Consider the following 27,882-nt stretch of genomic DNA (forward strand, 5'->3'; position numbering starts at 1 on the left):
TTTATTCGAAAATAATAGTAGGTAGAACTTTGACTTTTGAGCAGACTAAAACAGTCAGTGATGTATTATAATTTATTGCAGAGAAACAAAGTTCGCTATTATTTATGTTATAAATTCTTAGAAAATTTACAATTTGTAAAATTAAAAACAATAAGTAAATTTGGTACGACATTGGATGATGTGATAGGCATGCTTGGATTGGCATCTATATCAGCTACATTACTTAATTGGACTAAATTAAATTTTTAATAAATCAAATTTTTTTTTTGTATATTTTGAATTTATTAAACGAAGCTAATTTTGTTTTAAACGGCGATAACAATTTGTTAAGATAGCCAAAGCAGCAAAGCCTATAAATGAAATATTTAATAGTAAGGTTTAGAGTGGAATAACAGGATAAAAGCAAGTAAGAAAGAGTAGGAATTTTAAGGTAGTAGTGAAGAATGTTATTTTTAACGTAGCACGGAGCTTTAGTTAATTAATTGAAAGGATTGGAACAAATTTAAGTTTGAGACTACTCGACTCTTTAATCTGGATTCCGAGTCTTACAAGTTACAAGATGAATCAGTTGTTTGCACAACTATTTAATTGTTAATATAATTGTTAAAATTAAGGTGTCTTAAGTTATAAAATTAATTAATAGTTTAAATTAGATTGATATTTGTTTAGTTTTAATTAGGCTGGCCAAGTCCATTATTTATCCAAATTAATAGTTGGATATTTAACTTATTTATTCATGGGGATTATTAATTATTAAATGTTAGCGCATGACTGACTAGTGCATAAGATAAATGTAATGGTTGATGATTTAATTAAATATATTTTTATTGTCCGTTGGGTTGACCAAATTTGTTGTTCATTTAAGTGAATTTGAAGATTATTTATGGCAATGGTTATTATATTTAGTTAAAAAAAAATCTATACTGGTGTCAGTGGTGTCACTTTCAAATATGACCAATATGATGAGATTGGTATGGAATATGTACTAAAAATACTGAATTTATCAGTACCATGAGCTTATAATGTGTTTAGAAAAAATTAAAAAAATGTGTATGGTTTAATCGAAAATAATTGGTGATCTACATTTTTCAAATAATAAAAATAACGCACTCAGTACTATTTTCTCAAATATAACCCGACGCGTTATTTTAATGACAAATTAATGAGTACCTAAGCTATATATTCAGCACCTACCAACCAACTACCGGAAATCGAAAATAATAATACAAAGCGATAAACCGTGGAGATTAAAAACCGCGAGAAAGTGAAAATCGTGGTTCCCGAGAAACACTGTCCCTACTAAAATATAGTATAATTCAAAACCGATTAAAAAATCAAAACTAAAATTCAGAAAACTGCAACAATAGCTTATTAAGTACATATTATTGTTATTAATATATAATTATATACTATTTAAAGGTGTATTATTGGTGCGTATCATATTTTTATACGAAATCGTGAAAAGTTCATTGGCCAAAACTCAAGACAAAATATTATTATAATTTTCATTTGTTTCGTAATAAGCCTTGTTTACTTGATTGTACAAATTTTAATAAATAGTAATCAAATTCTCCGGCCGGAATCTCTCACTGTAAATCGGTAATTTATAACGATGAGTCGAAACTACTTTTTGGGAGTTGTTCGCGCACACGAAGTTGAACTTGAGATTCATTGAAGTCGTAATGAACATACATACACCACTGTCGGAGAGGACGGTGGAGGTGGTGTGCTGTCGTGGTGTCGTCGTGACAACAATAACAACAACAACGATGACAATGGAGGTAAAATAAAAAAACAATCACGTCCCAGACCTACTAGACCGGCGTACAGTCGGAGCGCACGTACACCGCACACAGCAACTGCACACGCCGCCGCCGCAGCAAAAATAATAAAATTTAATACAATATACACTCTGCGCCGCGACAGCAGCGCCGCACTACGACGGTAGACAGTACCCGCGCGCGAGCCAGGTACCTGTTCTCCCGACGGCGTACTCGATAGTTCAGTTCAGTTTTTACACTCGATTCGTTCGTTTGTCAGTCGCTGGCTGTGCAATCGTGTCGCCCCGAGGATAATATCTCGATTTATCTTGCGACAACGTACGAATATCACGCACGTACACGATTTTTTTTTCGTTTCGAATTACAGTGCGCGAGTTTTTCCATTGATTTTTTACGTCTCGGCTGTGCGTTCGGAAACCGTGACAGTTTTTTTTTCTTTTTAAATACCTATATTTTATCGATATATACAATTATTTTACTCACTACCGTCGTCACTGTTGGCAACCGGGCCTTTTTGCGGATGATCATGTTATCGTCGTCTTCTTTTGCCGTTTGAACGGACACGCCGCGAGTGCATACTAGTCAGACCTGCCGTGATCCGACCCAACTGTGACCAGTGGTTAAGTGTGATCTCGCGCCCGAAAAATGACTGCTTACGCGTTTTTAGCGGCGGTGCTCGCGTGCACTGCCGCGGTCTCGTTCGCTGGCGGTTCGGCCGTCTTCCAGTCCGGCGCTTACGACAACGTGGTGGTCGCCATCAAGGATTCTGTTCCAGTGGCAAATTGCAAAATTATCGTCAACAACGTCGAGGTGAGTGTCGAATCACTTCGAATTATAGTCCTAGATCTACCTAGATTCCGTGTCCGAATAACGTAGTTTAAATTTTTTTTTTTTAATATTCCTCGAAAGACTGACGAAAAATGATTTTTCTCGATAGTAGTGATAGGTAGGTATTGTGTTTTATTTTTTTTATCGTCGTTGTAAACTGTTAAAATTCTCGTGTTCGCTCGGTACACAATACAAATCGGCGTAGTTAAATAGTTGTACCTATAGTCTCGTAATAATATTTTTACCACCCGTCCGTAACTTGGGCGGCGTACGTGCAATTATAATTTTTTTCCTTTTACGACAGCGGCGATTCCGTCGAGCAATTTATCGAATCACTTTACCGTGGTCTCGGATAATTTCTTATAATATATGTGCGTTTTTATCGTCTATTGTATTGTTGGCGGCTATGCACTATATAATACATAATATGTCAATGCGTAGGAAGAGAACGTCGAATAAGAAAATATCAATCGGACATTTAATAATAATAATAAAAAAAAACTAGTAGGTACGTATTTTAAAATTTCAAACCGCCAAACTCGTCTCGATGAATAGGTCGACGACGACCACGACCACGACACACTATATATATTTATATATAGATAAATATTATACATTATTACTATGTTCACCGGTTGACCGACCGACCTCCTCCGCCGCTGGCGGTCCGGCCTTCCGTTTTGGTCTGATTTCGACGTTAAACACGGCCGTGCCGGCTCTCTCGGAAAATTATAATAATTTTAGCGTTGTTTGCGCGACAAGCGGACCGCGTATACTTACACAAGCATCACCACTGCGACGGATGGTCGTTTTTGTTTGGAAATGTACATTTTAAGAGGTACTAAACTAATAATAATATGTGGTCATGTGGAGGTTTATTATTATCATATATTTGAGATCGGATATAGTCATAAACTCATAACGATGGCAATACGTTTTCACGGTCTCCTCAACTTGTGCGTCGCAAGCAAATAATTCGCAAAAACCGAGAATTTTCTTTAACTTTCACTATTTCGCGGTGGCGACACAAACGCTGCCATGTCGGTCGCGCACCACGCACCGCATCGATTGTCCGCAAAAATGTCTTATCGGTCAAACCGCGGACCAGCGTGTAAATACATCCGCACACAACAATCGCTGTATTAAAGCCATATTTCCCCAACTACAGAATTATTATTTTAGTTCAGTCGACCCAGTCACGCAGGTATCTATAACGTGTATACGCGGTCGAGAACAGTGTTATGAAAAAAAAAAATACACGCATTATTTATATTATTATTGTCATTAAATTACGTGCGCTTGGTGAAATATAGTGCGCGAGATCGGTTTTTTCCTTCCATTATTATTACTATAATTTTGTTTGTATGCCGTGTCGTCTTGTCAAAACCCGTGTATATCATACGGGTCGTTGGTCAAAACTGGTTTAAATAGGTATACTATTATGCTATAAATATTACTTACCAAAATCTGTGGAAATTAAGATTGTGAGACAGCCTCTGGAGTGTTATAGCCAGTCGGTGTATAGAATATATAATTCATCGTCGTCGTGTGCGACGCGATAGTCTACCAAAACATAATAATATCCCGTTTGTTCTTCATACACTTTGCGTACTATTCTGTGCTCATATCCGCGCACGATCAGATACGATTAATAATTGTCAATCTGGTTAATAATAAGTTGTTACAATTCAATGTAGAGCGTTGAATTCCGAGACGGCACGTGCTGCGCAAAAAAATGATCTCCGATACGGGTTACATGCACGCAGTTTAAATATAAAAATAATATCGTCTATCGATTAAATGTAAAAACCAATGACTATAAAAAATACTAAGTAGTAAGTAGTTACTAAGACGTAATCTGGACTGCCAAAACCCGCGAATGTATTGCGTAGATGTCATTGAAAACACGGATTTAAATTTTAAACGACTTTTATACGTTCAAAATGACCGCGAGGACTAATCGGATACCTATAATTATCAATAACTGTTCATAAAAAAAAGTGAAACAAAAAAATTATAGGCTGTTATACTGAACGTAGCGCGATGTTAAAGATTATTTATTGAACTTGAACCCGAGACCATTAAATAACGTGCTTATAAAATAATAACGGATATAATTGGTTTAATCGGATACTATATTATAGAATATAATATAACGCTCGCTGGTCGTTGGCGGTGTGTAATCAGTAATCACTATAAACATCATCGACGAAAACCTGTTAGCCGGTTTCCGATGATGATAGCAATGAGGTTACAGCAACCGGTGGAAAATAACGGATTTACTTAAGTCTCGCCACCGTATATAAAGCTGGGATAAATACGCGTTTATATTATATTATGTCTGATAATATCTGTGTATAGAGCAGGTAACAAGTATAAGAGGATAGGTACATAGACATTTTTGACATGGCCAAACGCATTATTCCTCTCAGTGCGAAATAATAATTTATATCACACGCATAGATTTTATTTATAACTTATTCGTATCGGGTTGTGAAATATCGTCTTATATGCGTGTGTCAGATATTGGAATAAACGACAAATCTCTACTATAAAAATGTGTAGTATAAAATAAAGTCATTAGGATATACCCCTGGATATACATATAATAAATAATATAGAGAATGGTGCAATATTATATTGTTTATTTATTTTCTTTATTATTTTTACTATATAAGGAATTTCCTAAGTAATTTCTCATTTGTCGAGTTTTGAATTATTCTAGTCACATTACTGCTGCTTAGTAATCTAGTAAAAAATAAAGTTATTGTAATTTGGCCGTTTTCGGGTCGACGGCGCCGACGACGGTATGCTCTAAAAACTATGCTTTTCCGAGTGTATGTACGCGAATAACGATGGTAGAAATTCAAAATGTATACTCTAATCAAGATATGGAAGAAAAAACAATAGTATTTTAATACACTGGTTAACGGAGTGATCGAACTTCAGTGAAGAATCGTGATAATTGCTGAAATTGATAATCAGACGCCGTCATAAATAATACTAATAATACGTATGGGGAGAAGACGACGGCGGCGGTTCTCGCGTTGTCACCGAAGTGAACACCGGTAGCAGCAGTCAGCAGGCCGACCTGGGTCCCGCCCCGCGCCACGCTAATTGTTGTTGCCGTGCGATCAGTTGGACACCTCGCGCCGCGCCGCGCGTCCACTGCGACGAAAAACATGACCACGAAAAAACCGGTCCAGCGCGTCGATGATCATCTTCGCCGCCCGTGGAATTCGTTCGTTACGCCACCCGACGATTTTCTTGGTCTTAGGGCCGCCCCAACCGGCGCAGGTCACTATTATTAGTATTATTATTACTTCATTCGGATTTTGTTCATGATGTATTTAATGTTGGCGTGTTCTCTTCTCAATTACGGGCAATGGATAAAATTCATTCCGAACAGGAGCTTGAGGGAGGTTAAACAGTATGCTCTTGCTGCTGCAATCTCTCGTTTGTGTCTCTTTTTATATATTGATCGTCATCTGGGCGCGGAGTCACGCCGCGAAGGCCGCCACCTCGTTTCCACATGATTTGACGTCGAGCGGACGTCGGCGCGAATGCTCGTCGACGATGACAACATGACCTCACTTGTACTCTACTCGCGTGGATCCTTTGGCGGGGTTACTGATGTTAGTTCCTAGGCACGAAATCTACTCTTTCGGTCGTCTTCGACCAACTGTGACGAGTGGGCGCACGACCTTGGACCAGCTAATAACCCATATATCTAAAGAATTTTCATTTGTGTTTTTCTACAGGAAAAACGAAACTTTAAAAGCTTAATCGGCTGACTAATGTGATATATACTAATATAATTACGGAGTCCGTAGCGGTGAGACTCCTTAATCGGTCCTCTTCGTCTCTACTCACACTCTTAAGCCCATGAATCCATCATTATACACTCGAATTGCGGTCTCACACACGACGATTAATAGCGGAGAAGAGGCTTCGACGACGACGCCGTCCGGACCTACCTATTTATTATTATTAATCAAATGGCGTCCTCCCCCGACCGCCCTGCTTCCTTCCGTTCGTTCTTTAAACGCTCGCGCGCGACTGACAGATTTCTTTCAAACACTGTTCGAGTACGAAACGCACACGAACAATGACGATATAACGATAACGGCTTAACGCTATTTATATATTATATATAAATAATACTCGCGTATATCTCTACTATAGGATGTTGTATATGTATTATATTTTGAATACGGCGCACTCGGCCTTTTTTCGTATATTATATACTAAAAATGATAAATGACTGCATCACGACGCCGCGGTTTAATAACGAGAGAGGTGCAACATAGACACGCGGACGACCTTAAACCACCGCGATCGCAGAGCGTACGATGTAACATGCAGTTAATTATCTCCAAGTATATATAATATTGTATGCAGGTTGCGCGCACAGAGAGTGCAGAGAACATATCGTTTAGTTAAGTATTTTTCTCTGACGTCGTTTACCGATCCGGTTACTATTTATTATATATATCAATAATATAATATTGTGTAATAGTCTGCTGTACCACAACAATAAAAACGTGTTCGATATAATAAATATTATATTATATATAACTAATACGAATGCATCTCTACATGTGTGCAGTCGCGTGCACATACTGGATTCGCAGAAAATGGTCGGTGGTCGCGGCGCCACACGTATGTATGCATTGGGCTTATATAGTATCGTATGGATACGACGCGCTGCATTCTTCGTCTATTCGACGGCGCCACTGTCTCGAGTGACGCGCTCGGAATAATTTATACGAGCAAAAGGCTACTAACTGCTAACACGATTGAAATCGTATTCGAATTATCATCATTGCTCGTAATTTATGGTAGAAGATCATCCTTGGCTCCTATCATCCCTAGTACCAAGGTCGTTACAGATCGTGTGGATCCTCTAAACAGGTAGCCTGTTATGTGTGCTGCAGTGCTATAAGTACACGCGATATTTTATAATAATACACAGTATACCTTAAGTATAACTTATACGTAGTAACTAATAAGCATATGCGCGTGTAACAGTGAAAGTACACACATGCATTATGATGTATAGATATTATATGAACACACTTTTCAAGTGCGCGGGTAAAAAAAGAACAAAACCAACATGACGTCTAGTGCGTTTTAAATACGTCGTCACTGCTATTATTTTTCATTTTATACACGCCTAATTATTATTCACTGGTATAGACTGCAACATATTATAGGTAGGTACTACTGCTGTTGCAAGTGTTTCGAAAAATCACTGGACCACAGAAAAGAAACAATAACTTGACTTTTTACTGAACATAATAATGCGGTAAAAAAAAGAATGTTTTCAGAACGTCCGGTAATAGAAAAATTTAAATATTATTAAAAACGATTAAAATGTATATTATATATATTTTAATATATCATCGTAACGTGTATCGACTAAAGAAATTATAATAATTACGTACCGTGTGGTGGAAATGTAATAATTTGTAATTTAGTTACGTACGACGACCGCGATAGGTAAGGGGGGGGGGGGTGCGTAGTATTTTAATAATATACAGAGTGCGTACAACGTTTATAGCCCTCAAAAAAATCAAGAACAACGCTTTTTTCTGGACGTTGTGTAGGTAATTTTAGTAATACACGCACGTGTGTGCAATCTAAATAGTTATTGTCTCGCGTGCATACTATATAGTGTGTGCATAATATGTGAACGGATAACGTTACACGGCGGAGGAAACGCACTGCGTACATATATTAAATGTTCTTATGCTGTATCGTATTGGTCGATCGGCAAGTATATAAATATGTCTACTTATAAGTATCCTTGTTTAGTGTCAGCGTAACCCAATATATTTTAGAAGCAGCCGTGTGTCGGTGCAATACATAGTATACCTTCATGTATGCATAACATATTATAAACATTTACACTTGGGTTGAATCATTTAACGCACTCGTTGTGCCTCTCCGTCATCCGGCTCTTCTCTTGCACCGCGGCACTCTTTCGCTTGAATAGCGTCTATCATACAAGTGCGTGCGTAATAGCATAACATATTTACGGTAACCGTACGTCCACCTGATATTCCATTAAACGCATTTACGGCCGATTACACTAGTGCAGACGTCGAACTGTGCGATGTGCGTGTATACCACGTCGTACGGTCGAGGCTTCGGGTTCTCCGGTGCTCAACTGCACATGACTTACACACACTTACCGGACTTTCACTTCATGAGACGCGAGTTAATAAAGCCATCGTATCCCGAATTTGTTTTATCGCCCCTAAACAGTTCTGCGGAAGTCATCCGCCGGCGCCGGTCATCAGACGACATATGGTAACATGGCGTAAAAATCGGGCGCGTGTACTTCCCTCGAGAAACCTAAAAAACCACAAATTGTGGCTGTATCGATTTTCTAGGTAATTTATCTAATGCATTCCGAAATTTGTATAATATAATTAGTAGTAAGTAACACGTCGATTATCATCTTGGCGGTACTGCGGTAGCATCATATGTTTTTCTCTGGAAAAGGATTACGTCCGATGGAGAATAACCCTCGTTTCCATCAGCGTCGTGTACGACCGAAACGAATCCTACGCGGTTTCTTGTACATCCCATTGTGTTATCCACCAGCCGCCGCCCGCCGTATACGATTAATAATTATTATTGCGGCGGCGGCTCGTAATCACTGTGCGCAGCGGCAATGGTTTTTATAACAAAACCGACCAACCGTGATGTATATACGATTGACGTTTTTTTCTCTGTCTTATTATCACCGACGTCGCGTTATTAAATTATGTAAGACTACGCGGTTTTTTTCGTGAATACCGTACGCCCGGACAATATACGCATTATAATTTATAATATCATATTATATTATGTATATATAGAAGGTCTCGCCGTGTGAATATTTAACGGTTTTCTAGCAGTGAAGAAGCGTAAGAAGGGTGTTAGGGGAGGGGGGCACGTGTGCTGTAATCGCTGCTCCTAAGCATTATTACAAACGAAGCCGACGAAATGTATATAATGTGAGCGAGTGTGTGCATAGGAGACGAAATGGCGAACTCAGTCTATATACGTATACCAACATGTAAGAAAAATACCTTCTATGGGTCGTGCACAGAGTTAGGTACGCTTGTTTTTATTCGTTTGAGAGAGACAGCAGAAAAGAGAGAGAGAAAAAGTGGATTGAGTGAGGCAGACAGATGACCGTCGTCGACTTTATATAAATTATTATTACATATTATACTGGGATACTTGGTCGATGACGGTCGCCGTCCTCGTCGTCGTGGCGTCGGCGTCGTGCGTCCGCGTTTCGATCGTGACCAACGTCGCCGCATAATATTTTATCCTACGGGGCTAATCGACGGCCGATTGTTGTGTGTGTTCGATCGTTTTCTCCTCTCTTTCTCACTCTGATCGGATTTTTTCACCCCTCCACCTCGTCATCCACATTGCACGCAAAGTATACAGAGTATATAATAATATCATATATGTGCAGAACCCATAAATCCCCGTGTGAATAATATATATATTATTTCTGCGTGCGCGCGTATAATATATGTCGTGGGCGGAATTCGTTTTAAATATTATTATTATTGTTATATTCTTCGTCTCTCAGGTCGTAGTTTAACGTATATATCGTCTTCGTGTGCGTATACATTATTTATTATAATATATTGCACATAGTGTGAGGATGGTATGCGTAGTGTACGATCGAGTTTATTTTAACAGGCTGAATATTTTTCAATATATTATAATTTATAATATTATACGTGTATAAGTGTAACGCGAACCGGTTGAGCCGTAATATCTCGCGCGAGCGCCCTCGGTAAACGTGCTAATCGCGAAAAAAAACATTTGAAAGCGCGCCACAACAATAATAATAATAATACATAAAGAGCTCTTATACTCATATATTATATTATATCGTGCTATATTCTTACGCGCTCGGCCGTTTTTTAAACTCTTCGTGGAAATCGTGAAAACGCACTGCAGTCTCCTCTTCGTCGTAGACGTGCAACGTGCAAGTCGTGTAAACTTCGATGTGATGTTTGCTGCAACTATGTGAATATACTCTTACTGAACGTTCAGCAAACGAGTATAAATCTCGATTATTATAATAATATATTTGCGACTTCCCAACGGCATGCTATTTATAAATTGTAAGTCTTACATATTTATTTCTTGTTGTGTGTATAAAAATCCATGAAACATGTGACCAGGTCGTGGATCTCCAATGTTTTTTTAATTAAATTTTGCAATAATGATATCTTTAAACTTGTTCGTTACTTAATTATTTGGTATACCGTTCGGATCAATTCTTTGAGAAATCGTTACGATCGCGTAAACCATCTGCATCAATACTAACTATCTATTAATATTTTCAATGCCTTGAATAACAATTATAAAACAATATATACTTTGACGTGCTGAGAAATATATGTGGTACAAACTTTTATCAATTACATGGCAGACTAAAGTAAACATCGTTAGCTAATCGTATGGAAGGAAATATCGTATTAAAATGTATTGCTAAAATATTTCAAATGTATATTTATTTGCAGTAATTGGATAAATGATCACGTTCAATTTAAATATTTATTACTAAAATGATTAACTTTATAATTGTTTCTTTGATTTGATATTTATTATATACATTTATTTTTCTTATAAAATTTTGTTAAATTACATTAAATTGGTTGTTAACTGCTGGTATAAAGTTAATCGTCACATAGAACCATAGAAGTGACCTTATAATGTTACTATGTATGAACTATTTCCAATGATGCGTGAAAACTGTTTAATAAAATATAAAATATACATACTAAATTAGATATCTAAAATATAAATGATGGATTTTCAAATTAACTTAGATATACTACAAAATATCGTGTTTAATTTTTATGTTGATGAATAATCTGACTAACATTAAATAATAATTATTATTTTCAATTGGTATACACATTAAAATGTTATAAAATTCAAATAACGTTCGATTTATATTTCTCGAACATTAGAACAATTTTATAGATTTTTGTTGTTTACAGTGAAGGTGATACACTTGGTAGTCCCTTATTTGGACGGACATAAAATAATAATGTAGGATATTGAAAAAATAATTTTACATGTTCTGTTACAATTATTATGACTCCAAGGTATCCCAATCTTCGTTTAACATAACCTCGAAACATTCATAGAAGTACGCTTAATTAAAATGTTTTATATTCTATAGTGTTAATATAATATACTTATTGTCTGTATATATTGATTAAATAAATAATATAATTATTATGATATTATCGTGTTCAGCTAATTATATATTTAATATTTAAATTACATTTAAATCGTAGAATAATTATTCTCATTTATCGACTTTTAACATAAGTATACATGGATAAATTCTCGGCGATCAACTCGGAAACATTCAATAATTTGTTTCGAAATCCATTTGTAATTTCGAGAAATTCCTTTATCGATCGCGTTATTTTGGAAAGTCAAAAATCAATCGGAAATATGGAGATATATTATAATTTATAAATTATATGTGTGCGCCGTGGGGGTAGAGAAAAATCTTTACACACAAACGCGCGCGCGCGCGTAATAATAATGTGCTTACACGTGTAAAGTGTGAATATCGATGATTTTCATCGATTGCGGTGCAGACGTGCAGTGCGCTAGCAAGTCGAAAAACCGCAAGACCCGACCGACCGTTCAAAACGCAGTGGTAAATCCCATTTTTAACGTTTATCGTGTGTTATACGTAAACTTGTGGCCAATACACGTCTCTTCGTACTCTCGAACACTCAATAATATATATATATATACATAAATATGAAGACGACGCGTTCTCCGTGTTTATATATATATATACATATAATTTTTTTTGTTTCCACGGCCCAACAGGTAAGAGGCGTGTCGGCCGTTAATGGATCGGGTTTTCGAGATAGATGGAGAGAACGCTACGGGAATTTATATATATATATAATAATAATAATAACCGGTACTTATGGCATAGAGAGTGCATTATGAGATATTTCTTTGGACGACATTATATATACGGACGACCGTAATAAGCATTTCCATTATCCTACGTGATGGACTCCCTTCCTCCTTATATCACACACACACACACCCTGCGGTTGACGGTACGCACTTTGGAAGGATTAACATTTTTTTTCTCGTTACCATTATTCTTTTTTTAATGCATTCGGCGTCGCCGTTCGAATGACAAGCGACACACGAAAATCCCGTCTGCCAGGACGAGAGGAATTATTTTCGTCGCCATTTTCTCCAAGATTACTCGCTAATGAATAATTATGAAAAATTGATCAAAAACACAAAATTTCTGTTGATTTTTTTGTCGTGATGACTGCGTGTAAAAATCAAATAACAATATTATATATAGCAAGATGTGTTTTGAAATATCATTATATTATCTGTATATCATACGATATAGTTGTAGTATAGGTACTTCGCGAGGTTAACGTTAATTAGCCATCCGATGCGTGTGTACCTCCACTTCGGTACAATCGGACGCCAGCATCTGCACGAAGATTTGATGGCCGAACACTACATGGACCGACGGACGGTTGAGTGTTATTAGGTTTTTTTTCCTCTCCATCTGTAATTTGCCAACGTCGTCCCGCGGCCCTCTCGGCTTAACGCGTATTTGACGTCGCAGTTCGACGTGTTTGACTCATCATCCGACAGCGCGCGCGCCCGCTTTGTGCTCCGGACAGCTCGGCCGCCGTCAGAAGGCTAATTACCGTACGACAACAGACCGTCGACCGGTTGATGTATTATGTGTTTCGCGTAGCTGTAGCACATATATATACCACATCACTATATGACATGGCTAATATGATATTGTGTACACGAGAAGTAGGTAGCTGGTATAAACCAGACGTGGTACACTCGTTTCGTTACATTAATCTTACTCGTACTTGACGCCTATGTACAGTTAATAAGATAAAATAAGCTTAAGAAAGCTCAATTCACAACCGTCGTTGGATACAAATCGATTTTCTAACTCTTGTGCATGTCCGCTCGACGAGAGATAAAGATTCTAAATACCAGGATGGTGTTTGTGCGTCTCGTCCACCTGATGGGCAGCGACAGTAGTTGTAGTAAGACGTCAAACCATTAACTACATCGTATAGTTAGTTGTACTTCTATTATAATAATAACGTACACTGTAAAATGATATTGTATTGTATACAACGTTTTCTCTATTAATAAATCGTTACAAGATTCGTAGGTACTATACAGGAGGAAACACACGAAAAAACTCGTCCACATAGCAGCGGCCCGCATAATAATAATATGTAACCCGTGTCTGATCGATGCGGTCGCTTACAGATTTTCCCGGCAGCAGATTGAATGAAAATAGTCATAATAATAACGAGAGTGAAAAAACCGTCTTAGTCATTTTGTGGATACGGTGCCTATTTTTTTTTTATGTAAATCGGATCGGCGGCGACGGAGGTGTCAACCCGCATCGAATCGTAGCGCGTGTTTGCCCGCTGCCATGCGTTTGGCACCGATCGCGCGGGGACGTGTCTTATGATTGAAAAATGCGTGTATCATTATTATATTGTTATTGTGTAGCCGTGTTTGTGCCGTTGTCCGAGAATTAATTTGAAATTTTTTTTTACGCGAACAAAAAATAAAACCAATCTCTCGCATCAACTATACAGGACGTTACTCGGTGAATATGCGCTCGATAGCGTACGCCAAAATCCGAACGGACGTCGCGTACAATATTCATTAATAATAATCTATGACAATCATGGTAGTATAGAATACTATAGATAATAAAAGGGTATAGTAAGTAATAACAATCATACAAATCGTTGGTAACGGGGTAACGGAGCGGCACTGTACAGGGGGTGTTCACAGTCGTGTATGCACGACATCTCTCTGTCAGTGGCATTTCCTCGGGGCGACCTATGCTCGCAGAAGGAAAAGAAATAACTGGTCTCATACTAGAGAATACACATACTACTGGAACATAGGTACTATTACTGCGGTTGGGTTTTCAATACGACGACATTGGTATTATATACGCGGTGCGTGTGTGTTGTGTAATCGGCGCACCGGGCATGTAGTAATGGACCGAGAGAATTCCTCGGCCGACCTCGTGAGAAAAACGTTTTAAGACTATTCGTTCGACGCCGGGTATAATAAGAGCTTCTAACAAGTATTGCCATCGTTCCAATGGTGTAGGAAAAAACAAAATAAATAATACGTCGTCGTCGAATGTGGCCTGTGATAAATGATGATAACAATAAAATAGCATAATTCAACAGACTACTCGTCGATCTATCCGACACTGTGTTTTGTTGCCGGCGAGACCAAAGTGGTGTCGAAATCATACCTTTTCGATTTTCTGATTTCGATACGTGTCACGCGCTCGCTCGCCAATTGCCAGTTTTTTATTATTAAATAGTCGTCGATTGCATGTGGTTCGAGCATATTATATTATAAGTACTGCATATTATATTTTTATATGTCCGAAAAAATAATAACCGTATAGTATATTTATGTATATTGTATATAATATATATTATACCGCCGCCACTTTCTCCGCCGCCCGACGATTATATTTTTTATCGCTCGCATTTCGTAAAACGCGCGTATATTGGTAATTTTTTTCTCTATAGATTTCTCTACAATAATATGATATTATAATGTGTATTTATACGCTACATATATTTAGCGGACCGGGTGACGTACGCGAAAAACAGTGGTCGGGTCGCAGTGATTTCAATAGTCGTTTCGATCGTAACCGATTCATGTTTTTTTTCTGATGCGCGCTCTACATTCATACCTATTGTTGTCGTCGTTGTCGTCGTATGCAAATAACTGGTGCGGTGGACACTCTCTCGCACGGCGGATTTTCGTTGAAAATTCTTCGGCCAGGCACATACACAAAACCAGTCTGGTCAGGACTGGTTGCCGCCGCCATTCTTTGAAATCGACCGGCTTTAGGTTTTAGGCTTATGGTAATAATTAGACGAAATCTTGGTCAGAAATTTTACCGTTTAAAATGGGATTAATTTCATAAACCAAACGGGTGTGTCTGAGATTGCTTCCGTTTTTCCGTCGAGAAAATCTTTGAATTATAATCTCGTTTCGCGCTTGTTCGTCTGGGCATCAATCATACGACAGCTATGTGTTAAGTAATATTATAAATATTATACATTATAAACACACGATTGTTGGTTATGATGAGGTACAGTAGTTGTTAATTAACCGGTCGGCCACCGTTAGGGAGATTTCTCGCTAAATCTTCGAATACGTTTTTGCTGCTCGATCAACGCACGCATAATTCTGGGTTTTAATCTGGGTTTCGTAATGAAAACTAAGAAGAAGTTGAAAAAAAGCTTTTACTAGCCACCGTTGCAGATTAATGACACGTTGATAATTAGAAGAAGACCTACCTATAAATATACCTAATATTATATCCTATATTGCTATACCTACCTGTGCAGTTACACCGTCAGCTGCAGCGACCTATCACTTTCCCGCCGCGCGCGATTGCGTTTGTAGAAACTCTTCGTTATAATAATCGACCGATCGTTGTCGTAACAATAGGAAATGATTTCGGACGCTAACGTGAGCAATGATACCTATAACATAATCGATACCGTGTAATAATATAACCACCGCAAACGACTCGAATTCGTACCTACCTACGCAGTCTTTTATAGGTAATATGATACGTACCTACAACAACCATATTTTAATACTGCACACGTTGCAGACATTTGCATACATTATGTATGTGTGTATACGTCGGTAAACGCGCGTTTTATTTTCTCTCTTAGTTTTTGGACATTCCGACCAAGACTAATGGGCCTAAGGGAGTTCTCGGATAATTTTTTTCATACATATACACATACGACGAGTGTGGGTAACGGACGCGTCGTCGTCATTATTATTTTATTTTATTTTTGGTTTCGGTGCCGAAACCACTGACGGGCGGACGAATTAGCTGCCGGTGATTTATAACGTGTTCGAAATCACGACCGGTTCGACTGGCAATCAATTCTCGCCCAGGGCGCGCATGCTCACAGCTGCAGACGCGCTTGTGATAAATACGTTCCTCGCCGCTATACTTTTCCATGCACACCATGACGTATAATATATATATAATATTATACCGACGATTTTTTTCCGTTCGTTATTATAATAATAATATTATACACATTTTATCAACGTCGTCGTTTTCACGCCGTAGCGCGTACCGACGCCGACGGGGTAGTTTGAGGGGGTTATAGCTGATGACGAAGCCCTAGCTATGTGGCAGTGACGGCGACGCACACATAAGGTTTGACGCGATACCGGTGAAAAATAATACGCGATATGTCCGTCCCCTGGTGAGAGCGCTCAACTATACGTTATTTGTGAATATATATATATATGTAATGTACAAACGTTTATTATAAAACGACGATTTTTTTTCTTGTGTCACAGGCGGCGTTCACCAGTGGATCGAAATCTTTGCACGAAGCACTCAGCGGCAAGGCCTACTTCCGATCGGTGACCGTGATGCTGCCGCTAAACTGGCCGGATCATTGTGTCGGTCATTTACGAGGCATCGTTAGCAGCCAAGGAGAGACACCAGACGTGCACATTGGACTCCCACATCCGGTTCACGGAGACGCCCTGTGGACTCAACAGTCGCAAGGCTGTGGCCGCCCTGGTGATGGCATATACTCTAGTTACCGGTTGTTCCAAGAACCCCGGGAACTAGGTAAAGAGCTCACCAAACAGTGGGCAAAATACCGGTATGGTGTATTCGACGAGGTTGGATACGCCGGTGATGCGGTCTACCCGTCTTGTTACGCATCCGAAACATCTCCGGCCGAGGTCAACGGATGTTCCGACAAACCCATTTCTCAAACTAGGTACGTGTGTAATGGTGACTTGTATTTAACGAGACTTTTTCATGAGACTAATTTTATTTATTTATTTTTACAGAGCTTGTGATTCCATCAACACGACAACATTAGTCCACCCAGAAGCAAAAACTTCACTTATGTTTTCCACGGCACCTCAAGTGACCAAGTTTTGCGACGCTTCCAGCCACGACCGTTACGCGCCCACCAAACAAAATGCACTTTGCGGAAGGCGGAGCATCATGGAAGTCATAAACACTCATCCGGACTTTACCAAAGGGTAAGTGATTACTGAGCTATGTACACCGTAATATTTAAATACGTGTATATTTACATAATACATACATAACTTTTTTAAGAATGTTTAATATATTTTTTCCGTCGTGTTTAGTGTTAATTTGTCGGGAAATCAAAATTTGACGCCAACGTTCATCTTCAAGAAAGAAATGCTCACCAGATACGTAGTGGTAATCGAAGACACGAAAGATATGATGGAAAGGGTATGTACCGCAGAATTTTTTACGTATAAATCATAAAACTATTATGATAATTATTTTAATATTATATTAATAATTATAATTATTACTATGCAGGAATCTTGGAGCTTTTTACGATTGGCTATTCGTAAATGGGCTGTACATGATCTTCCAGCCAACACTGAAGTTGGATTAGTATCGGCCAACGATTCTTCAGCTAATCGTCTGCACGGACTAAGTAGATTACAAACATCGGACGCCAGAGACCAAGTTGCGTCGAACATCCCATACTCTACAGGGGACTCGAGACTGCCAGCGTGTTTAGCCTGTGCGTTGAAAGAAGCTATACAGGTGATAAATCATTTCAATGAGACTTCTGTAGGACAAGTTCCAAAAACAAAATTCACTTATTTATCTGCTATATTTTCTATTTACAGATGTTAGAAACCCGCGCAAGCAATAGTGGTCCCGCCAGTTCAGTTATTGTGGTGATTGCCGCTGGAACGTCTACGTACACGCCTGAATTAGTTAAACAAGTGTCCGAGGCCAGAGATAAAAACATTCGTTTGGCTACTATTACATATCCGATGATCAATCGTTTCAAGTCCCTGGACTGGATGGCTGACAAGACCGGTGGTGTTTCATTCACAGTTACTGAAAACCGATACAATATGGCTACGTCGTATTTGTCCACTTACTTTAAGTTGACAAATGTCATGCGCAATATAATGGAAACGTATTACCAAGGCAACAAAGGTGATTTACCTGTGGAAATTCATAGACGTGAATTAACTGACGATGGACGGACCGTGGTAACGGGAAGCTTTGTTTTGGAGGACCACATGGGTGAACCGGCAAAGTTCACCGTTTATACGCACAACACGGAAAACCCACTAATCAGAGCCATCACCTTGACCAGTCCATCGCAACGAGTCTACTCGACTCGATCTGATTCACTGTTATCGCTTAAAATGCTCAGCGTGCCAGCGGCTATAAACGAGGTAAATACTATTATTACGATATTTATGTAGGTAGTTGTTGTTTTTAAAAGTTTTTTCAATTTTAACTGATTATATATTCTCCGTTTTACAGACCGGAACGTGGACATACCATATCGAACGATTCCAGGGAAGTCCGCAACCGCATTACGTGCAAGTGATGGCCAAACCGTTATCGAAAAATTCTCCAGTGGTCAAAGCTAGAGCTTGGACAAGTGGAACGACTAATCCATTGACGATTTACGCTGAAGTCAAACGTGGTGACTATCCGGTACTTGGTGCTAAGGTTGAAGTGTCTGTTATTCGACCTGGTTTGAATGGTTCAAACGCACATCGTGAAAAGTTTGATCTTTTGGATACCGGAAGTGGAGGTCAGTACTATTTATAAAATTTGTGTTTTCTTAAGTAGTAATAACCCACTATCAAAAAAAAAAAAAACGACGACTTATAATTTACTGTTTTTTTCTAAAGATCCAGATATTATGAAAGGCGATGGAATTTATTCAAGATATTTCAACCCGATGATTGGTGGACTCGGAGTTTATACTTTTGAAATAACCGTTTCTGATAGTAGCAGCAATGCATATACTTGGCAACACAACACCCATCGGAACATCGAACGAAATCCCGTAAATTCTGGTTAGTATAAAAATATAATAATTTTGTTTAATCAACTTATAAGATTTTCCTTAATGTTATATCATTGTATGTACAGAGTCTAATTGCTGCGGATCGTTTATGACATCACCATCAGTGGAACAACTGAATCCCTTTCAACGAATCATCGCTCCGCTTTCCGTTACATATACTGCCGAAGATCTATCATCATCGTCGGTGAACGTGGGCCGAGTGGGTGATTTAAAATCCGAGATTGTCAAGTCCGAATTAAAAGCCCGACTTACATGGACTTCTCCGGATATGGGTGGAAACTCTGTGGCCCGGTACGAAATTCGGTATTCACAGTCACTTCGGTCCTTACTCAATGACTTCGACTCGGCACCAGTTTGGATTCATGGCGTCCCGCTGCCATTGGCCCCAGGCTCAGAGACTGCATTCTCCGTGGATATGAACAAGACCCCCGAGCTTCTAGACCAGACACTCTTTTTGGCCGTCAAGGCGTACGGTCGCGTCGAGTCAGATGCGATGCCCGGACCCGTGTCTAACTGGGTCAGGGTGTTGGTGCCGTCACCACCGCCTCCGCCATCATTGATCACCACTCATTCATCAGTGTCTTCGGCCGATCCATCTTGGACATCTGCCAACCAGAACGTCATACCCGGGATCGCACGGGACTTTGAAATGAATTACGATGTATTGGTGCCCGCCGCGGGTGGCCTGATGCTACTAGCTCTACTCTTGCTCATGTACTGCGTATTTTGCGCCGTGAAACGCAACCGGAAGCCTGAGAAACAATCGCCAAAGCCAGAAAAATCGCTCAACGTGTCAGTCATACCCAATGGCAACGGCGGTGCACTGAACATTTCATCTCCCATGAACGCCGTAAAGACTGAACTTGAATCACATTTTGAACCTTGTCTGATAGACACGGGTGATCCAAAAAAACGGTACAGCGTGGCACAATACGGACCAGCTGCGACCAACGACCATCACTACAATCTACAACAACAGCAGCATCAGCAATCGCACCAACAATCAAACCAACAACCGCATCCTTACCATCACCAAAGTAATGGTCACCTCAGTGTTATTGCCGGAGCAACGTTGACCCGTGCACCGAAACCACTGAGTCCGTATCAATCGTGGACCGCTTCTCAGCTATTGCATGAACACGAACGCAGAACTAGTCCGTACGGTCAAATCGGTGATTTCGAGAACCAATATCCGCCACCCGTTCCTCCTCTACCGGCCTACCAACAACAACAGCTTCAGCAACAACAACAGCAGCAGCAAGCAAACGCTGAAAACATATATGGAACGGCACCAGGCCATTTCCAGCAGCAACAAAACGGACTTCCGCCACCCGGCCAGTACAACAACTATCACCGGAACAATATGATCCTGTTCAACCAGAGCCTACAAGGATCGCTGAGTTCGGTCAGTAGCGGTGACAAGAAAAAGCGAAACATAACCATGGTATAATTACAGAAAATAGTGAAGAAGACGACGACGACGGAGCGTTGAAGTTAATAAGACTGACTACTTATTTTGTGTGACTTAGGTCTTCTCCGACGCTAATCGTACACGCGTGTACTGTACTGTCTGTTTACCGGATGTTTTTTGTTTTGCGGCTTCTAGTCAAATTCACTAATGTAGACTAAAAACCACCACACGTACAACCAAGTTATATTTTGTTTTTTGTTATGATCTCACATGTTTCTTGTAAAATACTTTTGTAATTAAATTAAAATAATTTCCCCTCTTGTATAATGATGGTAATTTATAATAATAGTTATCATTATTTTACTATTACTATTACTACTACTATACTACTACGTTCGTTAAGGACCCCAGTATAAGCCTTATTATTACGAAACTGCCTCAAATCCCTAAATAGATAGGTAAACTGACAATTATTATTATATTAATAAGTCGAGTGTTATGCACCGTTTTGTGCCTTTTTTTGTATATTATATTATTATTATGTAAAGCGTATTGTATACAACACGACCAAAAAATATTATATTGTTAAAATATTATGTCTAGCTATTGACTAGCTATCAGTTTTACTTTAGACAACAATAATATTTCTTTTATGTCCAAAATATTTATAAAATTATATATTTTTGTACCTAAATTTAAGTTTGTTGTAGACTATTTAGCGAGTAAGCCATTGTGTATATTCATATTGATGATTTTGTAAAAATTATATATAAATACCATATTATATTAAAAGAATAACAGTTGTGTATTTTTTTTCATTTTGACATAAAATATAACAAAAATAAGTGCAATATATTTTGTTAGGTGGTGACAAACTAACAAATTTATAATTATGAAATACCTAGTATTGTTTTCTATGAAAGAAGATAGTTTTTCATGAAAAGTAGTATAATTAATTATTGTATTGGCTTATTGCTATTACTACTACTTAAATAACCCACTATTCTGAATAATTTTTTCGAATTGATTGAAAAATTCCATAAAACAACCTGTAAATTTATAATAGGAAATAATAAAATACAAATAAAAATATAAAAATAATGTATTGAATTGTATACATTTAAACATTTTGTTATATTATTATAACAACTATTTTAAAACAATGTTCATAGTCATTTATTCTTATCATTGAAAATACAAGATTTTAATAGAATTGTTTGTCAATAATCACTTAAATTCATACAACCATTTATAGGTCTCACATACCAATAATTTTTTGAATTATATCTTCTTCCTCTTCATCGTAGTAGTCATCAAAGGAACTTCGTTTTATTTTAGTAAAATGCTTTTGTTCTGTTTTTAAGTTGTAAACGCCATTCTACAACAATATATTAACTAAATATAATTTTCTTGATAACATTAATATTATTTGTGAATAAAATATATTAATATTTGAATGTAAGACTTTGTCGGAAACCATTCGATTTTTTGAAAAAAAATAATAATTGTTTTTACTAGTTTAGTTTTATAAATTAACTTAATGTGAACAAACTATTAATTAATATCTTAATCATTACATGGTAAAAAATTTCTAAAATTAATTAATTATAGTTCTAAATATAATATAATTTGAAGCGTTGGATGTATTGGTTAGTGAATATAAACATGTTACATTTTAAGTTCAATGAGATATTAAACCGTATGATTATTATATAGCTAAACGATTTAGGTGTTTAACGGTTAACTACATTTAAACTTAATATAATTATATATATTACCTCATGTGATTTCAAAGACCTCCTCCATCTATTTCCTGCCGCTTGCGACCATCCATCAGCATTTTGAGAGTTTTTCGGTTCAAGCGTATCGTTACCTTTATTAATAATATTAGAAAAATAAAGACATAGGTATTTACTTAACAATAATATATATTATATATATATATTATTCATTTTTTGTTATTTTTGTGTTAACCCTTTATTTAAAAGAAAAACACTAATCACTTAAATAAACTTTGTAGACTTATTATTATTTAAATAACTTGTCAATAATAGTGTTGCAGACATTGATCGAGTTCACAAAATGTTTAACTCGTTAAAAGAAAAGTATTTAAATCTTTAAAATGTTGTTGAATATGTATTTCATACAAATATGTTGCAATAATGTGATACTTACAGGGTCCTTAGACTATTTGTTAATTTCTATAAAAATGTATTAATACAATATGTTGAAATAATTATAATTATAAAGAATTATTATATGGTTATTGAAATAGTTGTTTAATTATGTCGAAGAGTATATTTACCTGCTGTTAAAAGTTTTTAAGGGGCTGAGTGATAACAACTAAATATACATTCGTGTAACTGTGTATACTATATGTAAATATTATGTTTTATTATGTGCTAAAATCTGCCATCATTTAGGGATTAATTGAATTTGTAACGTTTAAAAACTTGAACTTAAAGTTTTATAGAAATCAAATCATAATAAGCAGTGCCAAATATAGAAATTTCAGATTGCACTCTATGTACCTTGAGCATAAATCCAGCCCTGATAAATTATAAATATATCTTTTGATTTTAAAAACTAATAATCATTATTTATTCCACTAAAGACAATAGAGTTTGCTATTAAAAAAAAACTAACAATTTTCCTAAAACATAACGTAATATTTCTTACCGACTTTAAACACCCACGAGCCGTCAATGATTTGATTTTTGAATCCCCAAGATATATTGCCGTTCGGTACCACCGAAGTCATCCACCAGCTATTGGGAGGCGAGGAAAATGAAGTGTACTTCCATTTGATCGGTCCATCCATTTTAGTTCTAAACCACCTGACCGACGCCAGTTCATTTTCATACTGATCGGAATACGAGAATCCACCACCGGTTATTTCTATTCAAAGTTAAAATTGACATTTATTTTACTATTTGAATAAATATTATATTACTAAAAATTCTGTGTAAAGCTTCAATTTTCTTGAACTTAATTTTAAGAAATTATTAAAATTTAAAATTTACATTCTTTGACTGCGATGGATAAAATAGAAACTTAAAAGATTGGTGTTGCGTTACATAAATAATGTCAGTCCGTAACGGGTAGAAAAATCAGAATTAGGACACTACTCATAAACCTAATGTGGTAATATTTTTAGTTACTTGATAAATCAACAATGAGTAATTTAAATAATTTAATCAACTTAAACTCCATTAAAATATTCTAAAAGTAATCCATTATTTATAATTGGCTTAGGAAAGTCTTTTTTCTATTATAATATACTCGTAATGTCATAATAATAATTATGTAGACAAACAATTTTATATTTCGTCTTCTTAATGTGATAATTTTATTTGTATTGCAGAGTCAACATCCATTAAGATTGCAACAAATGTGTGTTGTATGTTTTATTCTCGACCACACATACAAACACACATTATGTATGAACTGGCAATCGTCATTTAGGTTTACTGTTTATTATTAATATTTTGATAAAAAATTAATGAATGAACAAAGAAATGTCACTAACCCACAACAGAGATAAATGATAATTCACTTATTTTTTTCCTTACCAGTAACGAGCAAAAACTTTATACATTTAATAATGGACATTAAATAACATAATATTTCTACATAAAAATTAATGTATACGACTTCATTATATAACGATCACACCTATTTTATTTATATCATGATAATCTAAACACGCAATCAACATTGTACCCTATTGGTCAAAGTCATTTACAAATATGACCAGTTAATGGTTTTATATATATAAAAAAAAAAGTTTTGGATTTAACATTACATTTTACTTAGTGAATGCAAATTAGCAAAATAATAGGTAGTGCACATTCAAAAATATTAAAAATGATTATTTAGATTAAACTACTAGTGCTGTAGATAAAATTATAAATTTGAATATGACATATCGGCATGAGAGACAAGTACGGCAATTTTCTATTTTACTCAAAGTGGTGTACTTATTTTTTGTGGCCTTGCACGTAGATTCCCTATTATGAAATAAATTATATTATATTTTATACATTGTGGATTACTCAGATTAATTTTGCGTACGTTTTCCTTTGTTAATAATATTATACTTACATGCTACAAGAGTACCTACATGAAAAACGAAAATTACTAAAATACAATTTTAAGTCATTTACAAGTAGTGAAGAGTTCAAAGATCTATAAAATATGTATCATACTCAGTACACAGTACATCAAATATTGTTCAATTAATTATATTCTAATAAATGTTTTACGTATTATAAATTATACATCATAGACTCTGTGGTATTAAATTACTAAATAATAGATATAATGTTGTATAAAATAAATAGGTAAAACAAATTTACCGTACTCAGAAAAAAATATACAATTTTGGAAAGGTATTGATTATAATGACCACAAATGTATAGGCATTTGATTTACATGTATCGAAAAAATAATAACTATACAAAATAATATGCTACCTATATGTTGGTAGTCATATAATACCAGTCAATGATGCGTCTTAATGTTACTTTAAAAATTATTATTTTTTATTAATTTCTTTTAATGGGAGAATTCTTTATTCCATGAAATCTAAAATTTGGTTTTAATCCACACATAATATTCATATTGATGAATCATTTCATACGAAAGCTTTTCTTTGCGGAGATGGTTTGTGTCAGTCTATATTTCTAAGAATATTTATTATTAGTAGTAATTTATTTTTAGTTCTTACATTAGTAATACGATATGTTTTCTTGAACTATTTTCTGACAATAAAATCACGTAAGTACCTATATTAAAGTATTAATTAAAAATTGTATAAAATTATAATGTATATTATGTTTGTTAAAAAGTGTTCATTTAAATATATATACATAGGTTTTACATAATTATTTTTAAATTCAAGAAAAAAAGTAATGAGGAGTTTTGTATTTACATTTCGAATGTCTATTTTAGTACAAAAAAGTCTACGGTTCTTTATTCATAATTACAACAAACATAAAACATACAATCATTATTTTAAATAACCGGTTTTGCATAAATGTTTCGGTTTTTCTTTATTCTTAATTTGCCGTAATAAACCACTATTAAAGTTACAATTTTAAAGCTCTTGAAAGGTGATGATAAAAACAAAAAAAAAAAACAACACATTATTGTAAAATAAATCGTTCCGTTAAGAATCTAAGTATATAAATCTATATATTTAATTTTAATGTAAAAATTCATAATATTACATCATATATCAACAAAAAGTATAATCCAAAATGTATTTATTTATTAATCGAAAAAAAATTTTTTTTTTAGTTTTTACATACATATAGAATATTTAATATATAGCAATGTTATGTAATATGCCTTTAAGTTCATAGCTATTCTATCACACATTGGTTGTACTATTGTGGTGTGATTAAACTAATTTATAATAATGATACTTTAAACGTTATGTTAACCACATAATATAAAAATATTGTTAGGTACATATTGTAATCTAATTCGTTTTATACGTCTCCGCTAGTTGTGACAAACTATAAAATGATTAATTTAATAACAATAATTGTGCTATATGTCGTATGCTGTAATATACTAACATTTAAAAAAGTAATAATATTATTATGTATTATAAAATTAAATTTTTCATATAAACAAAGTTATAATTATAGGTAATCACAAGTAAATTCTTTTTAATGTTCTATTGTCTAGACATGTTCATTTTTATATTATTTACGAGTATATAATTTGTATAACATAAAAATATTGTTTCGTTTTTCACTATCATTTCTACCAAACATACGTACTAGCTATTATTATATATAAACTTAATCAAACAGTCGGGTATAGATATCCATAATGTTTTTATTTTTTATATTTACAAGATATAAAGAAAAATACTATTTTACATATATCATATATATATATATACATATCTATATAAATGTACAATAAATATGCATCGATAAGATGACTAAATACGTAATACTAATCATCTGCACTGTAATTTATCAACATGCAATTTATATTTCAAAATAACAGATATTTATGCTATTTATATCTATTTATCAAACCGGAACAGTTTTATTTTTTTAATGATACTTTGAGTTGAAGGTTAATAAAAACGTTCAATGGCATATAAATATTTATGGTTGGAGATTTCCAGTAAAAAAAAAAAAAATCGTAGTTAGATTAATTTATACATGAATAATATTATACTCGGTAATTTTACCCCAAACTTAGTAAAATTAAAAATATCATACCTATACATGGTAGTCGTTATAATAATTATACATGTATGTATATACAGTCACTTGAAATGAAAATTAGAGGGAATGACTTATTATAGTTTTAAAAATTTACTAAAACTTAACGAAGTATTTAAGTATATGTATAGTGTTATATATTATACTAAATATTATTATAAAATTAACCTTGAAGTTATTAAATTGAGTTCCTACTATTACTTATTAAAATATGTAGTCGTGTTATATTAAATATTTAAGATCATTATTACTCGCCTTCTTTATTAAGCGTTACTCTTAATCTGGTATCCCAGAAGCCGCTTGCCGAGTCCCTCCAAGTCCATCTTACCATCATGTACGAGTCAGTGACAGTATTGTTGAAGAACGACACACCACCGCTACCAGGGTCAGCTCTGTTGAGCACCCAAGGAGGCGACTAAAACATTGTAATTCTTTATTTAAAGTCATTTTTTTTTTTTTTTTTTTAAGTTTAATTTAAAACCAATTAAATTTACTATATTAACATTTAAAATAATATATTACTCACTTGGCTACCAAAAACGACGCCGAATAAAAAGAGCAACACCAATGGAAATGTGTTCGTCATCGTGGCTAAATTAACT

The 27,882-nt window shown here is 35.6% G+C and overlaps 2 protein-coding genes across 2 annotated transcripts; one reads left to right on the plus strand and one right to left on the minus strand.

Moving 5' to 3' along the window:
• Positions 1-1,986: 1,986 nt before the first annotated feature.
• LOC132923243 (calcium-activated chloride channel regulator 1-like) lies at positions 1,987-21,827 on the plus strand. Its single transcript, XM_060987100.1, has 9 exons — positions 1,987-2,591; positions 17,070-17,503; positions 17,577-17,774; positions 17,886-17,994; positions 18,088-18,321; positions 18,408-18,971; positions 19,063-19,339; positions 19,440-19,607; positions 19,684-21,827. Exons 1-9 carry the CDS (start codon positions 2,427-2,429, stop codon positions 21,066-21,068), a joined length of 3,534 nt encoding a protein of 1,177 aa, XP_060843083.1. The 5' UTR covers positions 1,987-2,426; the 3' UTR covers positions 21,069-21,827.
• LOC132923244 (uncharacterized) lies at positions 21,537-27,882 on the minus strand. Its single transcript, XM_060987101.1, has 6 exons — positions 27,807-27,882; positions 27,536-27,695; positions 23,709-23,927; positions 22,808-22,902; positions 22,296-22,407; positions 21,537-22,078 (listed from the first exon to the last, which is right to left on the minus strand). Exons 1-6 carry the CDS (start codon positions 27,864-27,866, stop codon positions 22,014-22,016), a joined length of 711 nt encoding a protein of 236 aa, XP_060843084.1. The 5' UTR covers positions 27,867-27,882; the 3' UTR covers positions 21,537-22,013.

The sequence above is a fragment of the Rhopalosiphum padi genome, chromosome 2, assembly GCF_020882245.1.
Source record: "Rhopalosiphum padi isolate XX-2018 chromosome 2, ASM2088224v1, whole genome shotgun sequence".
Classification (NCBI taxonomy): Eukaryota; Metazoa; Arthropoda; class Insecta; order Hemiptera; family Aphididae; genus Rhopalosiphum; species Rhopalosiphum padi.

What these genes read in the sequence shown, in the direction of transcription:
- LOC132923244 (XM_060987101.1), bottom strand. Translation starts at nt 27,866, where the DNA reads ATGACGAACACATTTCCATTGGTGTTGCTCTTTTTATTCGGCGTCGTT. An exon ending in AGTAACGCTTAATAAAGAAG is followed by an intron (nt 23,928 to 27,535) that starts GCGAGTAATAAT and finishes AACTTTGAATAG; the next exon opens with AAATAACCGGTGGTGGATTC. An exon ending in TATAATTCAAAAAATTATTG is followed by an intron (nt 22,079 to 22,295) that starts GTATGTGAGACC and finishes ATAAATTTACAG; the next exon opens with GTTGTTTTATGGAATTTTTC.
- LOC132923243 (XM_060987100.1), top strand. Translation starts at nt 2,427, where the DNA reads ATGACTGCTTACGCGTTTTTAGCGGCGGTGCTCGCGTGCACTGCCGCG. An exon ending in CATCCGGACTTTACCAAAGG is followed by an intron (nt 17,775 to 17,885) that starts GTAAGTGATTAC and finishes CGTCGTGTTTAG; the next exon opens with TGTTAATTTGTCGGGAAATC. An exon ending in CGAAAGATATGATGGAAAGG is followed by an intron (nt 17,995 to 18,087) that starts GTATGTACCGCA and finishes ATTACTATGCAG; the next exon opens with GAATCTTGGAGCTTTTTACG.